This window comes from Artemia franciscana, chromosome 18 (assembly GCF_032884065.1).
Source record: "Artemia franciscana chromosome 18, ASM3288406v1, whole genome shotgun sequence".
Lineage (NCBI taxonomy): Eukaryota > Metazoa > Arthropoda > Branchiopoda > Anostraca > Artemiidae > Artemia > Artemia franciscana.
In genome coordinates, this window is record NC_088880.1 from 12,760,333 (window position 1) to 12,776,611 (window position 16,279).

Consider the following 16,279-nt stretch of genomic DNA (forward strand, 5'->3'; position numbering starts at 1 on the left):
AATAATTCCAGGAAATTTCCCTCCCCCATGTAAACTTTCTCCCGGAAAATTTCATCCTCATGGGAATTTCCCCCACCCCTAAAAAATCCCCGCCCCAAAATAATTTTCGTAAATTTTCTGATAAAAAATTCTTATGCAAACAATGGGCAAGTTACATAAGTTACACCCCTTTTCCCAGAGGCTGTGGGGGGTGATGCCATCCCCAGAGGCACATTTATTTGACATTTTAGCTATACAGAACCTAATGGCTATATCAGAATTTTGATTTATTGTCTTTGGGAAAAGGGGCGTGTGAGGGGGGCTAGTTGCCCTCCTATGTTTAGTCACTTAAAAAGGGCCCTAGAATTTTAGATTTTCGTTTGAATGAGCCAGGCTAATATCTTCTACGACAATTGACTTGATACGATCACCCCTGGGAAAAAAAACAAAGAAAAAAAAAACCAACAATAACAAAAAACAAATGAACACGCTTCAGTTAACTTTCTTATAACAAAAAATACAAAATTACACATTTTTTTTTTTTACATGAACATGAAACTTTTACGGTGGGAGTTATTTGATATGTTGAATCTGGCAGTGTGATTTTTGTTAATATCGCTTGATTTCTTAGGGGTTTTACCCCCTTTTTCAAAATCAAGTAAATTTTCTCAGGCTCTTAGCTTTTGGTGGAAAACATTAAACTTCATGGTTTTCTTATATTTGGAATCAGCATAAAAAAGCAAATTCCTTCTGATACATTAATTGCTATCAAAGTTCGTTCTCTTAGAGTTTCGGTAAGTGTTGGGCCGAGTCACTCCTTACTTACACGTTGTTACCACAAGCTGTTTGATAAAAAACAAAATAGAGACTAGACACGTTGTTACCACAAGAAAAAAGTCGCAGGCAGATTTTGCCGTTAGCCAAGAGTCAAACTATACACAAAATGAGATGTTGAGAATGAAGGGTGGAATAAGCGAAAATTATCAAGCATTTGGCCTCTATTTTTTTGTCTCAGTACTACGATTCATTCGTCTTGTTTTGGCTCAGATCTTTCATCTTTTACTACTTTTGAACCCACGGTTGATTAGAATGGCACAAAATTTAACCAGGTAAAGAGTCGCGGGTATGAGGAGGATTGCTACTTTCCCCCCTTTCATCGAAGACTGTCAAGGTCATTTATTTCTAAAAATTTGTCTGTAGTTGAGGAAGGTTATCACTCCTCCCCTGAAACTGGTTTTATGTTATGGTGCAATTTCGATCGGTACCAAAAAAGAGTGCTAGAAATAGAAATTTCTGCAAGAGTGACACCCCTTCCAATTATCTATGATCAACTGTTTACATACGATTACCCTTGGAGAAACAAATAAAACAATAGATAAATAAGCAAAAAAACTATAAATAATAAGTAGGAAATAAACCGAACAAAACCCTACACCATAAATACCCCACAATGAATATTTTAAAATTTCAGGAAAATCTCTGTTTTCTTGATTAATTCGCTAGCCAAGAGATGAATTTACAACTGGATGCCCCTTTTGGTGCCATACTACGTAAAGGTGCTCCAGCCCCTTTAATGGAGGCCATATAGAAAACTATATGGTATACCCTAAGCCGTATAGAAAACTTGGCTGATTTTTTGGCTTTACATTATTTTTGTGCTTTTTTCTCTTCAACAACTGGTTTGTGATGCCAAATAAAGCCAATCTAAAAAAAAAAGTTTTCTAAGCAGTCTAGGGCTATTTCTGTCCTATAAAGTAGGAGTTTGGGTGCATTTACGAAGGTAGTAATTAGTTTGTAATCAGAATTAAAAGCCGCATTGAGGGGTTTTGTTCATATTTGGCAATCAAACTAATCGAGAAAACCGAAGTTTACCGATTTTTATGCCCAAATAATCAACGGTACAAATTGATTTCTGTAAGGCATGATTTGAGTTAGCATAGAGCTTGGAAATAAGATGATAGTACTCTCTGAAATATTCTCCTAAGAAATTGAGGCATGGATATTACCTATACTTGGCGTATCTTAGACCCTGTTGTAGTTAAAGTATATTATATCAAATTCTGAAAAAGACAAACTCAACCTCTTTTGTATTGATGTCCATGTCTGCAAGATCCCACGCTTGATGTTCCAGACGATCCTTCGTAATGCTGAAAGTAACTCTTGGACTGTCTTATTTGTGTGAAAAAGTCCATTACAATCCACGAATATTTCAATATTCCAAGTCCGTAAAATTAGAAACTAATTTATCTAAATATGATCCAATTTTTTAATCATTAAACTAAAGAATCATCCACAAAAATAAAGAAGTGTTCATTTTTCATATAAATAGAATATATTTCGACTATGTTCACACTAACGTAATATCAAAGCATATGTTTGCAAATAGTAACGGTGTAGTTAAAGGCTATAGGTCGTTTGTAGTTACCCACAAGCAATTAAGTTTCTCCGCTTGATTGAGATGTTATCAGTAATTACTAGTCGCAGCTTATCTAAGAAAAAAAATATTCAGCCATAGGGAGAACAAACAATTTGTACTAGGTCCAAATTCCCTATTTGTAAAACCTGTGCTATACGGTCATTCGATTAAACGAGAAGCTGTCCTTAGATTTCCTAATATAAGAAAGACTTTGGCTACTCTGTTATCCAGGAATGATACACAGTTCTAAAATTTCAGCTGATCTAAAAATAAATTCAGCCTAGGGAAGAACAACCAATTTACACTAGGCCCAGAGTTGAATATTTGTAAAATCTGTCTTATACAGAAATTTGATTAAGTGAAAAGAAATCCTTAAATTTCCTAATATAAGAAAGACGTGGGCTATTCTACTATGCATGAATAACATATAGTTCTAAAATCTATGACATGAGTGGTCACAAATGTAGATATGACTTAAAATAACGCTCATGTTCTGCTTGTTTAACACGAGTAAGATGCAGCAATTGCATCAAGGGACCTTCGAGCTACTTAATTATACTTTTTTCAGCAAGACTAGCCTTAAAATAGAACAAAACTAGACTTTATGAATGTGGTTGCCTATAAGAGTCAAATTGCGAATTGACGTTGCTCGGCAAACATATGCTTCGTGAGCAAACATGTCCTCACAGAATACGCTGAAAATTCGCCTGTCTATCATACAGAAATGTCAGTTCCAATCTCTGGGTGAAATGTAGGAACAAGAATTCTATACCACACCAGCTGACTGCAATAAAAGGTGGATAAATTTGAGTCTTACTGCACAAATTTCAAAGTGCGTACGATAATATTTGCCGCAATTACCGAGAATTGTTGATTGTACGCAAAAATTTGCGTACGCAAAGTGCGTACGCAAAAATTTGCCGCATTTAACACGAGTAAGATGCAGCAATCAAACAGTTCGTGGTAACGAACTGTAGTAAGGAGCGACCCGGCTCAATAGTAACCAAAACTCTAAAAAATGGAATTTTTATAACAATGGTTACATCAAAAGGATTGTATTTTTAATTTTGATTTTAAATATATAAGTTTCATTAAGTTCAGACTTACCCATCAAAAGTTATGAGCCTGTGAAAATATGCCTTATTTAGAAAAGAGGGGAAAACACCCCTTATAAGCAATAGAATGCTAACGAAAATCACACAATCAGATTCAGCGTATCGGAGAACCCAAGAGCAGAAGTTTCAAGTTCCTTTCTACAAAAATGTGGAATTTTGTATTTTTTGCCACAAGACAGATCACAGATGCATGTTTATTTGTTTGTCTTTTGTTTTTTTGTTTTGCTTTTTTCCCCAGGGTGATCGTATCGACCCAGCGGTCTAGAATATCGCAAGAGGGCTCATTCTAACGGAAATTAAGTCTTAGTGCCCTTTTTAAGTGACTAAAAAATTGGAGGGCACCTAGGCCCCCTCCCACGCTCATTTTTCCCCAAAGTCACCCAATCAAAATTCTGAAATAGCCATTTTATTCAACATAGTCGAAAAACCTTATAACTGTGTCTTTGAGGGAGACTTACTCCCCCACAGTCCCCGTGGGAGGAGCTAGAAGTTACAAATTTTGACCAGTGTTTACACATAGTAATGGTTATTGGGAAGTGTACAGACACTTTCAGGGGGATTTTTTGGTTGGGGGAAGGGGTTGAGGGGAGGGAGTTATTCGGGGGAGCTTTCAATGGAGGAATTTGTTGAGGGAGAAGAAAATTTCCATGGAGGGGGTGCAGGATTTTTTAGCATTTTTTAAAGAACAATGAAAAAATAAATATGAAAAACTGAAAGTAAGGAACAGCATTAAAACGAACAGAAATTATTACACATGCGAGGGGTTTACCTATTTCTAATACCTCACTCTTTACACTAAAGTTATTTTATTAATTTCAGCTATTTATTCTACGGCCTTTCTGATTCGGGGGTCATTCTTAAGGGATTGGGACAAAATTTCAGCTTTAGTTTAAAGAGCGAGGTATTGACAAGGGCGTGACCCCCGTCATATACGTAATAAAAACATACGAATGTGGAAGTTCATTACGTAAGTTGATTCGTAAGTTATGTATATTTTTACCAGTAAAAACGTTAGTAAAAAATTAAAAGTTCTAGTTGCCTTTTTAAGTAACCAAAACATTGGAGGGTAGCTAGGCCTACTCCCCCGCTCCTCTTTTCTCAAAATCGTCCGATCAAAACTATGAGAAAGTCATTTAGCCATAAAAATAAATTAATATACAAATTTTGTTTTAATTATTCATGTGTGGAGAGCCAAAATCAAAATTGCATCAATTCAAAAACGTTCAGAAATTAATTTTTTTTTTAACTGAAAGTAAGGAGCGATATTAAAACTTAAAACGAACGGAAATTACTCCGTATATGAAAGGGGCTGTTCTCTCCTCAACGCCCCGCTCTTTATGCTAAAGTTTTTTACTGTTTTAAAAAGTAGAATTGAGAGAAAGAGTCAAACCTTAGCGTAAAGACCAGCTGACTGCAATAAAAGCTGGATAAATTTGAGTCTTACTGCACAAATTTCAAAGCGCGTACGATAACATTTGCCGAGATGTCGGCATTTTCGCATTTGAGTATGAAAAGTGTATTGCGAATTTCCTGGAGCGTAGCGTCAGCATTTTTATTGGGAGGCAAGAGGGGTCCATATTCGGATAGTGAAGCATTTTTCACAAAACTATTGTGGGGGGGCTTGTCCCCATGAAACGACGCCCCTATGAATGTCTGATTGGCACCACTTTAAAACTGGGTCAAGAACAGGTGCTCATAAAATGTTTGGCTAGTTTTCACAAGTCATTAAAAAGGCTATCACAAACGAGTTTTCCAAACTTAGTTCTTTTCTTAAAATTTTGAACAACGAAAATTGTATGGTTTGATGTACAACGATGGTTCTCGACTTGCATACAGACCTAGAGGGAAAGGAGCGGCTTCAAAAATGATTTTTTACATCATCTCTTTGGTTTTCTATATATTTCACCTGTTTTTCAAAGCTTCATCTCCCCAAAACTACCCCTTTCTCAAAGTAAATTAAAGCATACATATCAGTGCTTCTCAACCTCAAGTATCATTCTGGATCTTTAGGTAAGTTTATCTAGGAGAAGCATTTTAGGTGATTTTTTTTTTACACACAAAACTTTATTACAAATCTGGTCAAATTGCAGCCTACCAACTATCGCAGCTACTATCACGAATTGTAGAAAACTATATTGCAAACGTAGGTGCTACATTATATTTTTTCCTTTGGTTGTTTAAAAACCAAAAGGTATAGGAAAAACACCTTAAGGGCCTGCCAATCAAGATACAAACGTAGTCGTTAACTCATAATTTTTGTTCTTTGGTTGTCAATTATTTTAAGAGCTTAGGATGTAGGGGAACAACCTTCAGACAAAACCAGTGGGGGGGGGAGCTTCAAGACACCAGGCCCTAGCAATCAATTCCAATGAGGCCTAGCATTCCATTCCAACGAGGGCACTAGTAATCAATACCAACGGGGCCTTAGCGAGTAATTCGAACGAGGGCCCTAGCAGTCAATTCCAACGGGGTTTAAGCAACCCATTTCAACGAGGGTCCTAGCGAGCGATTCTAAAGAGGACTCCAACGAACAATTCAAACAGGGGGGGGACTACTAACCAATTCCAATGGGACCTTAGCATCCAGTTCCACTGGGGCCCTAGCATCCAATTTCACCAGGCCCCTAACAACTAATTTCAATGGGAGCCCGCTAGTCAAGTGGGGAGCCCCCAGTTTTAACTGAGAATGTCTTAGTCTTGCGTGACTTGTTTCTACAGGGCCCATGGGTAACCCCTGTTTGCAACTGTGGATGGAACACACGTGGGTACAACGAAATGACGGAACACACGTGGGTCTTAGGTAGTGACGGTTCACACGAGGTTATTACGTAATACTCTATGAGATGTATTTTTTCTTCAAGACTTTTTTTTCTTAGAGGAGTGTTTTCCTTGAGAGGTTTTTTTCCAAGATTTTTTCCTCGGGGAACCTTTATAATTCAAAGATTTTTGTCCGCTTTAGGGATCGAAAGAGATTTCCCCAATGGAATGCTGCTTTCACCACATTTGCCGAGAAAACTTTCGTAATATTATGCTTCGGGAAATACCTTCTAGTTGAGATGATTCAATGAACCTAATGATTGCGTGTTTCGATTCTAGAATAATTCACATAGGCTAAAGGGAGAAAATCGATTACTGGAAATTGGTTACATTTAACGCACCCCAGCTTGTTGAGTATTGCTTTAGAGGGTATTATCATATAGTATTGGGGATTGTTCTTAGCATATTCTTTTAGTGATAGAGTCTTCTAATCTATCATAACCCTGATGCACTATCAGAGGTGAAATAAAAGTAAGAGTATCACTATGGCTAGATATTGAAGTTTTATGCTGGAACAAGAAATCTAAAGAATGAAGGATATTTCGTGAACAAAAGTTTATATTAATGAATAGATTTACAAGCATTATTAAACTACTTCCTTCTTAGGACACTGAAATCAACATAATACAGGTAGAAATGAGATATTGTCCACTAGAAAGTAGTTCAGTCGAGGATTGTCAACACAGATGCTAAGAAATTTGCCTTAAGTATATCAACAACAACAAAAATATAATTCTGCATGAAAACCATTACTTTTAACCAATAAATCTTGTACTACCTTTCTAAATTGTTCTGAGAACCTTTGTAATCCTACGAGAACGGCCAAAAACCCTATAATGTATTCAACATTTTCTTAAATAAAACGTTTCCATATTTCCTTCAACCACTGGTTTCATACATTTTCTTTGTAAATTGAAAACTTCTCAAAGAAACAGGAATGACCTTACAAACTTGAAATAAAAACAAAACACAAATGAAGCTTCTATTTGGAATCAAATGTCAAAATCTTGAAATCAAACAGTTCGTGGTAACAAACTGTAGTAAGGAGCGACCCGGCTCAATAGTAACCAAAACTATACAAAATGAAATTTTGATACCAATAACTACATCAAAAGAATCTCAATTTAATGCTGATTTTAAATATATAAGTTTCATCAAGCTTAGTCTTACCCATCAAAGTTACGAGCCTGAGAAAATTTGCTTTATTTAGAAAATTGGGGGAAACAAACCTTAAATGTCATAGAATCTTAACGACAATCACACCATTAGATTCAACGTATCAGAAAACCCTATTGTAAAAGTTTCCAGCTTCTATCTACAAAAATGTGGAATTTTGTATTTTTTGCCAGAAGGCAGATCACGGATGCATGTTTATTTGTTTGTCCCGTTGGAATTGACTGCTAGGGCTCGGTGTCTTGAAGCTCCAGCTCCCCACTGGCAGGGTCTCGAGTATACTCCCCTGCACCCTTGGTGGGCCCTGATGGTTTTTCCCTATATCCTTAGGTTTTTCAACAACCAAAGAAAAAAACTATGATATATTACCTACGTTTGCACTTCGATTTGGCGGGGCTTCTGAAGGTTTTCCTGGCCCTCATGGGCTTTTAAATATTTAACATAACAAGGAAAGAAAACATTTGCATCATTAAACAAAGAAGCCCCTATTACGTAACAAACAGGTGTACTATACCATTACAGGTGTACTATAGTATTGTGCAAGACCCAAGTGTGCGTAATAGCATCTTGAGGGGGCAGTAGCTCCAATAATACATCCCCTATGGGTGATTTTAAAACCTGTGAGGCCTCATTACTTTAATGGAAAGCAGGGTGTGTTTGATTCTGTGTGTCGAAAATAAATGAACTAAACTAACTTCAAACTAAGCAACTAACATTTGAAACTAAACTAAAATGAATTATCTAACATAAACTGAACCAAAAGACAATATGTGCATCCAGGTTGTTAAAAGGGTACAATAAAAATATTTCAAGAACGCCTAAGTTTTTAAGAAAGAACTTTCAGGGCATGCTGAACCAACTAAAAAGATACTACATACATCCAGGCTGTCAAAACGGCGTACCTGTTATTTTTCAGGAACAGCTAAGCGCATTAAGTTGAAACTTTCAGGGGTTTCTAAGGGGGTGCTGAACTAAATCAAAAGACGCTACGTAGACCCAGGCTGTCAAAAAGGCTTAGCTGCAATATCTGAAGAACAGTGTTAAGTTGTAATTTTCATAACACGCTGAGGGAATGGTAATAATCAACGTTTCAGCTTCCCCCATATTTATATTATAACAAATATGATATTAAAAATAAACAAAAATCCAATAAAAAGTGAGAGTTTTTTTTCGAACGAAAGAAAATTGTCACATAGAAATATAAAAAAAAAATTATATGGGCTACGTGGGCTGATTCCTCCTTAAACGTCATTTTGAAATGCAGTTCAAAATAATCCTTAACTGAATAGAAAATGCTTTGTAGATGATGTGGGATGCCTATCCCTCTCCTTAGCCTCTGGTTCTTTATGTTCAGTTTTTAAAGTGCTATACTGAAAGCATTTATTTTGTACAACAGATGCAATTACATAATTAAAGTGTGAAAGCAAGAATTTTATTCATCAAAGGTCTTTTAAAACATTTGAACCGAAAATTCTATTATTTAAAGGAAATGCGCATCGATAAATTCTACCATTCTTGCTTGAGGCATCATGAAACATAATTTTACCCCAATTATAATTACCCTTGTTTGAGCAATCGTTGTTAAAGCATTGGCAGAAAGCCCCCTCATACACAGAATAGTTTATATCAATTTATGCGCTAGTTACGCACTACCGTATAGAGTGGGAGGTTCAGGGGGTTGCAACCCTTGTCCTATATGGAATAAAAATTTTTAAGCTTTAAGTGTCACATTTTGTTTTCATTTGAACAAAGCGGCCATATTTACTCACAAAAAAGTAGCCAGAGTTGTTAAAGCAACTATATAGTGGTTTTTACTAAAAAGAACAAACTATGAAAAAATACCCATATGTGAGATTATGACCCTCGCTTGCGGTGATTTATAGAATAGGATAGTTAAATTTTTGCTAAAAAGCCTAAGTCCTTATTAAACTGAAAAAAATACTTCAAGAAATTTTATGTTTTTAAATTAGTAGCAATGGAATAAAGTAGTAACATCTAATTCTTACTATTTTTTAGATTTAGGTGTGCCTCTTTCCACTCAGCGATCCACAACTCCTCAAATGTTTTCTCCTTTTTTGTGTCTGCAAAAAAATCCATTTTTGTTCTATTGTGCTTCTCTTGCTTACTCATCAAATTAGTAGAAGAAATTTGACTTAGGTCGCAAGTCACATTGTAGGGTGCTTCATATGATGTATTGTGTCGCTGGCAACATTTTTTTTTACACTTCTTCTTCGATTTCAAATCCTCTGTTTGAGTATATTTATTCTTATGCAGTACAATTATAGTGGTAGCTGTTGTAGGAGTAGACACTGCAGATGATACAATCTCATCGAACTTTGCTGAGTTCACACAATTTGCAGAAGCATCTTGATGAATATCTACTGGTGCCCACTTTTTGCTATCATGCTCTGCTGTTTTTCCAGATAACATTGATTCATCACTTTTCTTCCCTTGGAAACTTTCTTTAACAGATTTATCATTTAACTTTGTCAAGTTTTGTCTTTCCAATTCTATAAAATAGTTTTTCGACGGTTTCTGCAAAGCTTCAATAACAACCATGGACTGGCTATGAAGCATATTTGAATTATGTTTCATATGAATGAACTTTATCACTCAGTTAGTTTTCTAGGGCAAGTGATTGTCCATTTAATTGTTTTCTTGGTATGTAGTGGTTGAATTATTGCCAATTCCCAATTTGAGTTAATAATTTAGCTATTGCACGAATCACTGAAAGGTGCATGCAGGTGTAAAAATAGGCTTAGATGACCACTGAAATAGCACTTTTACTTTCCCCTCAGATTTGATTATGTCCCTTTTTAATAAATGTGTAATACAATTTCACTCTTCTGTGATATCTAAATTCTAATTAGAAACACTTTGATTAGTCCTCTTTCCAGATTTAAAAAACAAGAGACGAAAGCTGTTTTTTTTTTACAAAAATAAAAAGAAACCCCCTTAAAAGACAATTTGAAAAATGGAGCTATTTCATGATGAAGCAACTATATTCTCCCTCCCATAGGTCTTTTTGAAATTGAATTCCTGGTTTCACTTATAATCTTCTTGTTAGTAACAGACCTACGGCTACCAACCTATTTTGGCCTTTTTGTTGTCCACATAATTGACGGATTCATTTTTTTAGTACATCCAACGTTATTAAAATAAACATTTATAAATGTACTTCTAATGAAGTCATTCTAGATTACTTTAAATAAGCAATATTTGGAATAGGTCCCCTATTAAAAATATCAATCCTTAATTGAAACAGTAGGCAATTTCAAAAAGAAGCAGAAATTGGTGAACTTATTTCAAATTTTGTAAAAAAAAGACGTAAAATATAATATTGCGAATATTTGTATTAAACAAACTTAAAAGGGAGTAATCTTACGAAAATAGAGACTTTCAGCACAACTTTTTGGTGAGTTTAAATTTTACGCTCTAACACTGTCATCTTCTTCTCAAAATGACTGGCTAAAATAAAATGTGTTTGAAATAGGTTGCTGCTTCGATCATTTGCTTTGACTTGGTGGTCATTGAATTTGAATATTTAAGAAGAGATCACAACAAAAAAGATCATAGTTCTTCCTGAAGAATGATTGCCGCTTACACCCCTTCTCCTCTGAACGCAATAAAGCCTAGAAAAGGTCCATTGTCGCAAGAAATGGGACGATGTCAGGTTCAAGAATAATTAATATCTACCGTCCTCTCCCAAATTAAGTCATTCACCGTTTAGCATTGCTATCACTGGAGTTTTATTCAACCGATCCTTATAATTCTTTTCGTTTCCATTCCAAAGAGAATAAGTTATTACAATGGAAAATGCACCAGGGTGGTTCGTTTTACGCTGGAGGCGCAAAGGTTGACAACAATGGTGGATTTATTTCTTATGCAGATGAAATTAGATACAACAAGCCAATGCAGTGGACTGAAAGTGTCGTCAGAAGAAAACGTCGTGCGCTTTCTCGACAAATGTATGCATTCATTTGGATTTTTTTTCTTTACATGTAATTTTTACTTCTTGTCTTATTAATGGACAAAAAAAACAATTTTTTTAATGAAAGTAAGGAGCGACATTAAAACTTAAAACGAACAGAAATTACTCCGTATATGAAAGGGATTTTCCTCCTCAACGCCCCGCTGTTTACGCTAAAGTTTGACTCTTTCTCTTAACTCTACCTTTTAAAACAGTAAAAAACTTTAGCGTAAAGAGCGGGGCGTTGAGAAGGAAAATCCCTTTCATATACTGAGTAATAACTGTTTGCTTTAAGTTTTAATGTCGCTCCTTACTTTCATTAAAAAAAAAAAAAACTGGACGATTTTCAATTAATGCATTTTTTTATCTTGGCTCTCCGCGCATAAATAATTAAAACGAAATTTCCATATTAATTTTTTTTGGGCTAAATGGCTTTTTCATAGTTTTAATCGGAAGATTTTGAGAAAAAAGGAGCGAGAGAGGAGGCCTAGTTGCCCTCCAATTTTTTGATTACTTAAAAAGGCAACTATAACTTTTAATTTTTTACGAACGTTTTCATAAGTAAAAAATATACGTAACTTACGAATTAACTTGCGTAGCAAACTTCTATATTCGTATGCTTTTATTGCGTATATGAGGGGGCTCACCCCTCGTCGATACCTCGCTGTTTACACTAAAGCTTAAATTTTGTCCCAATTCCTTAAGAATGACCCCTGAATCACAAAGGCCGTAGAATAAATAGTTGAAATTACTAAAAATACTTTAGCGTAAAGAGCGAGGTATTACGAGAAGGTAAAACCCTCATATGTGTATTCGTTTTAAGTTTTAATGCTGCTCCTCACTTTCAGTAGAAAAAACTTTTCATATTTATTTTTGCATTGTCTTTTTTAAATAATGCTAGAAAGTCCTGCGCCCCCTCCATTGAAAGTCTCTTCCCCCATGAGGAGTTCCTCCATGGAAAGATCCTCCCCGGTAACCCTCCCCCCTCAACTCTCCCCCAAACCAAAAAAATCACCCTGTAAACGTCTGTACAAATCCCAGTAACCATTACTATATGTAAACACAGGTCAAAGTTTGTAACTAGCAGCCCCTCCCTCGGGGACTGCGGGGGAGTAAGTTGTCCCCAAAGACATAGTTATTAGGTTTTTCGACTATGGTGAATAAAATGGCTTTCTCAGAATTTTGATCCGATGACTTTGGGGAAAAAGTTAGCGTGGGAGGTGGCCTAGGTGCCCTCCAATTTTTTGGTCACTTAAAAAGGGCACTAGAACTTTTAATTTCCGTTAGAATGAGCCCTTTGGCGACATTCTAGGACCACTGAGTCGATACGATCACCCCTGAAAAAAAAAAAACAAAAAAACAAATAAACACGCATCCGTGACTTGTCTTCTGGCACAAAAATGCGAAATTCCACATTATTGTAGATAGGAGCTTGAAACTTCTACAATAAGGTTCTCTGATACGCTGAATTTGATGGTGTGATTTTCGTTAAAATCGTATGACTTTTAGAGGGTATTTCCCCCTATTTTCTAAAATGAGGCATATTTTCTCAGGCTCGTAACTTTTGACGAGTAAGACTAATCTTGATGAAACATATACATTTAAAATCAGCATTAAAATGCGATTCTTTTGATGTAACTATTGGCATCAAAATTCCATTTTTTAGAGTTTTGGTTACTATTGAGCCGGGTCGCTCCTTACTACAGTTCGTTACCACGAACTGTTTGAAAACTCATTGTGCCGCTACATACAATCCAAACTTGTTCTTGGTTCTTAGACAGACTTGTACAGATATACAGATGATATTTTTGAACGACAAAATAAAGAGGTATTTTTAACTTTCGGTGGAAGGGAAATTTTTTCTCCTTTTTTTATTTAGTTCAGTGGTACATACCAAACATAAATGCAATTTTAGAAATCTAGGAAGGGTAATTGCCACCCCCCCCCCCCTGCACCCCGAATGTGATCAACAAAGGAAAGATTTCTTTTATCATTATTTAACGGAAGAAGACCAAATTTTTTTCTTTTATGCACACGAGGGAGCAACCTGAATACCAATATTTAACAAGGGAGCTGAAATGAAGGCCAAACTACGTATTATAGTGTTATATATATATAAACTAATCGGAGTTCATAACCCTTAAATAGGACCTTACTGGAGATACAGCGTTTCGTCCTTGGGTTATGAAATGCTAGGATACTATTTGTAAGCTGAAAAATAAAATTCTGATGTATATTCAGTCCTAAGTTTGAGATTAAAACTATTAGTTATTAGTTCATACTTTTTTCATATAGTAAATAGCTTTTCATTTGGGAGGTTTGTTTCCAAGTTCGAATCCACAACATACGAAGCCATATCTTAGTCGCACGCTACTTGGTGCTCGAAGATATGTTTTAGCTGGACGGATCGTTATTCAGGTTTTAGGAAACAGTTAATTTGTTATACATACCCTCCCCCTGGCCATCTCTATTGAAGTAAAAACTTACTCTAGATTAGGTGTTGTCGCTTTTGTAATTAAACTGCAATCAAAGTCTGGAGTGGGTGGGTGGGTAATGATGGGTGGAATGTAATGAAAAAAAAATTGTCGAGATGTCACCTGATGAAATTTTGCTCCGGTTATTCAGTGTTTAATCACCTCACTGTATGATCATCCTTATAATATTACTTTGCAGTAACTATACACACTAACTACCCACATCACTAACAAACTGTTGAAGAAGAAGCTGGAGCTCCAAACGTAATCCCTGGTAATTCACAATTTAGTTTGATATAGAAAGTGAAATGATTGTCACAAACTGTCATTTTCTGACTGTATCTACTTTTCAAATACCACAACAATATACCAGAAGCAATTATTTATAATTTCTTTTGCTTTGACAGTGTTAAATGAGCAAGGTAAATGGCAAAATAAGCTTCAAAGAAGATTGGATTGTTGAAAGTGAAACCTATTTTAGCCGATCATCTAAGCGAATAAGCTTTTGGTTACTTTTTTTGCTTCGATTAACTTTTTATAGTGCTATCATAATAGTTCGTGACCATAGAAAATAATATATCAATTCTTTGATTTTCCTTTGTTCCTAGGCAAAGTTAGAGTTCGAGTAATTTCGGTCCGTTAATTGTAAAAAGTAATTATATATGCCAAGATTTTAAAATTCAGTTAAAAAGTTTTAATTTAAACAACTTGGCTTAACGAAATTATCACGAATCCTACCTGATCAGAAAAAATATTTTGGACCAATTAAGCCATGAATATTTTTCAAATTTATTCTGCGCATAAGTGTCCCCTTTATCTATTAGATTACAGATATGATTTTCATGCTTAAAATGAAAAAAATTAGGGGGGGGGTCTTTTTCGGACAAACAAATATTAGACGACAAAAGTGTTTTCGCAACCTTTTCCGAGCTATAACATCCTTGTCCTTCCCAAATACTCCTGCAAGTTTTAACTCGATTCGCCTTGTCGTTTCTGAAGTATTACAGATACGGTATTTTAATGTCCTGGGCGAATATACTGTCTTTTGATTTATCTCACCCGTGAGTGGATTCAAAATTTTACCTGGGCAAAAAGTTCCAATCTTGGCAAGGCAGATTATGTTTATACATTGTTTTACTCCCATAACCAGGGAAGTACGCAGGGAGTCTCAGGGCCCAGGACTCCAAAATTATGTGTACTTTTGTTGAAATTCTCAAATAAAATTTGGTTTTTTATTCTGCTCCCTCCCCTGAAAAAAGTGCGTACATGCTTTTCCCCATCCCTTCCCTCTAGAAAAGATAGCAAGTCCTTTACACACACCCCAATATTCCGGAAGTTTGAGCTTCATCTCTACAAGTCGCTCCTAGATGTTGCAGGCATATCATTTTGGAGACCTGGATGCATAGCTTCTTTGAGTTTACCTCTCCTGCTACCCCCAATTCTAAAGCTGAGGTCCACTTAGCCTCCAAAACTCACCCAGAAAATTTTAATGTTAGCCCACCACCCAAGCCATTCCTGAGAAAATTCTGATACGCTATTTTGACTATCTGGTTAAACGTAATGTCTTTTGGTCTTCATTAGTACTCCACCGGGACTTACACGGACTTATAGTAACTACAATGTTAAGTAGATTGAAGACCAAAATCCTAGAACTCTCCCTTCTACCCCTGCCGCTGGTCAAAATCGCTGCCCGCCAACATTCGCTAAAATTTTCAAGCTGATCCCCAGAGCCGTTCCCAGGATGTTGTGAATGAGCTGTTCTGATCAGCTTACAGCACAAAGTGTCTATGTGTAATATTTGTGCTTAATTCCCAAGACTAGGCGTATTTTTCCCTCTGATGAAATTTAAACGCCGCTTTTATTTCATGCTAAGTGCGAAATGAAGATGGACATGTGATGTAGATGTAGAAATATTTTAAATATAGCTAAAAAAATTCCAAGCAATGACTACCTTTTATTTGGCTATTCTCTCTTAGGTATGGGACATTTTTTGATCCTCCGATGCTAAGTAGTCTTTCAAGTTTTTTCTTTTCACCATCCTTTTTGTGTTTCTTCTTCTTTTCCTTTCCCTTTTCCAGCTCATGTTCCACTTCAAGTTTTTCTTTGTCTGACGAAATATCTTTGGTACTCATCCTATTAAAATGAAATAATTTGGAATGAATTTTATTGTATAAAAAACAATGTTAATAATAGCCTATGCCAAATAGTTCAGCATCACCAATATTTTGAGAAGAAAGACTGGTGAACCAAAAATCATCGACGATAGCCACGAACGAAAGCCTAAAAAGTCAAACATTCAACGAGAACCAACCAACAAGTGGACTATTTATTTTTTT

General features: G+C 35.8%; 2 protein-coding genes across 6 annotated transcripts in view; one reads left to right on the plus strand and one right to left on the minus strand.

Annotated features, from left to right (window-relative positions):
* Positions 1-16,279, plus strand: part of LOC136038634 (lysine-specific histone demethylase 1A-like) — a gene marked incomplete at its 3' end in the record, with an annotated part of 406,525 nt that overhangs the window by 155,255 nt on the left and 234,991 nt on the right.
* Positions 1-16,279, minus strand: part of LOC136038632 (proton channel OtopLc-like) — a 94,383-nt gene that overhangs the window by 47,198 nt on the left and 30,906 nt on the right. For 2 of the 5 annotated variants that reach the window (XM_065721873.1, XM_065721874.1), the window contains exon 2: positions 15,895-16,076. In XM_065721873.1, the coding sequence (XP_065577945.1) occupies positions 15,895-16,075 (181 nt within the window). In that variant the 5' untranslated portion in view covers position 16,076. Of the gene's footprint in view, positions 1-2,059; positions 2,357-9,505; positions 10,362-13,956; positions 14,127-15,894; positions 16,077-16,279 lie in introns of those variants that run through there. The other 3 variants (XM_065721872.1, XM_065721871.1, XM_065721875.1) reach the window with 3 other exon arrangements.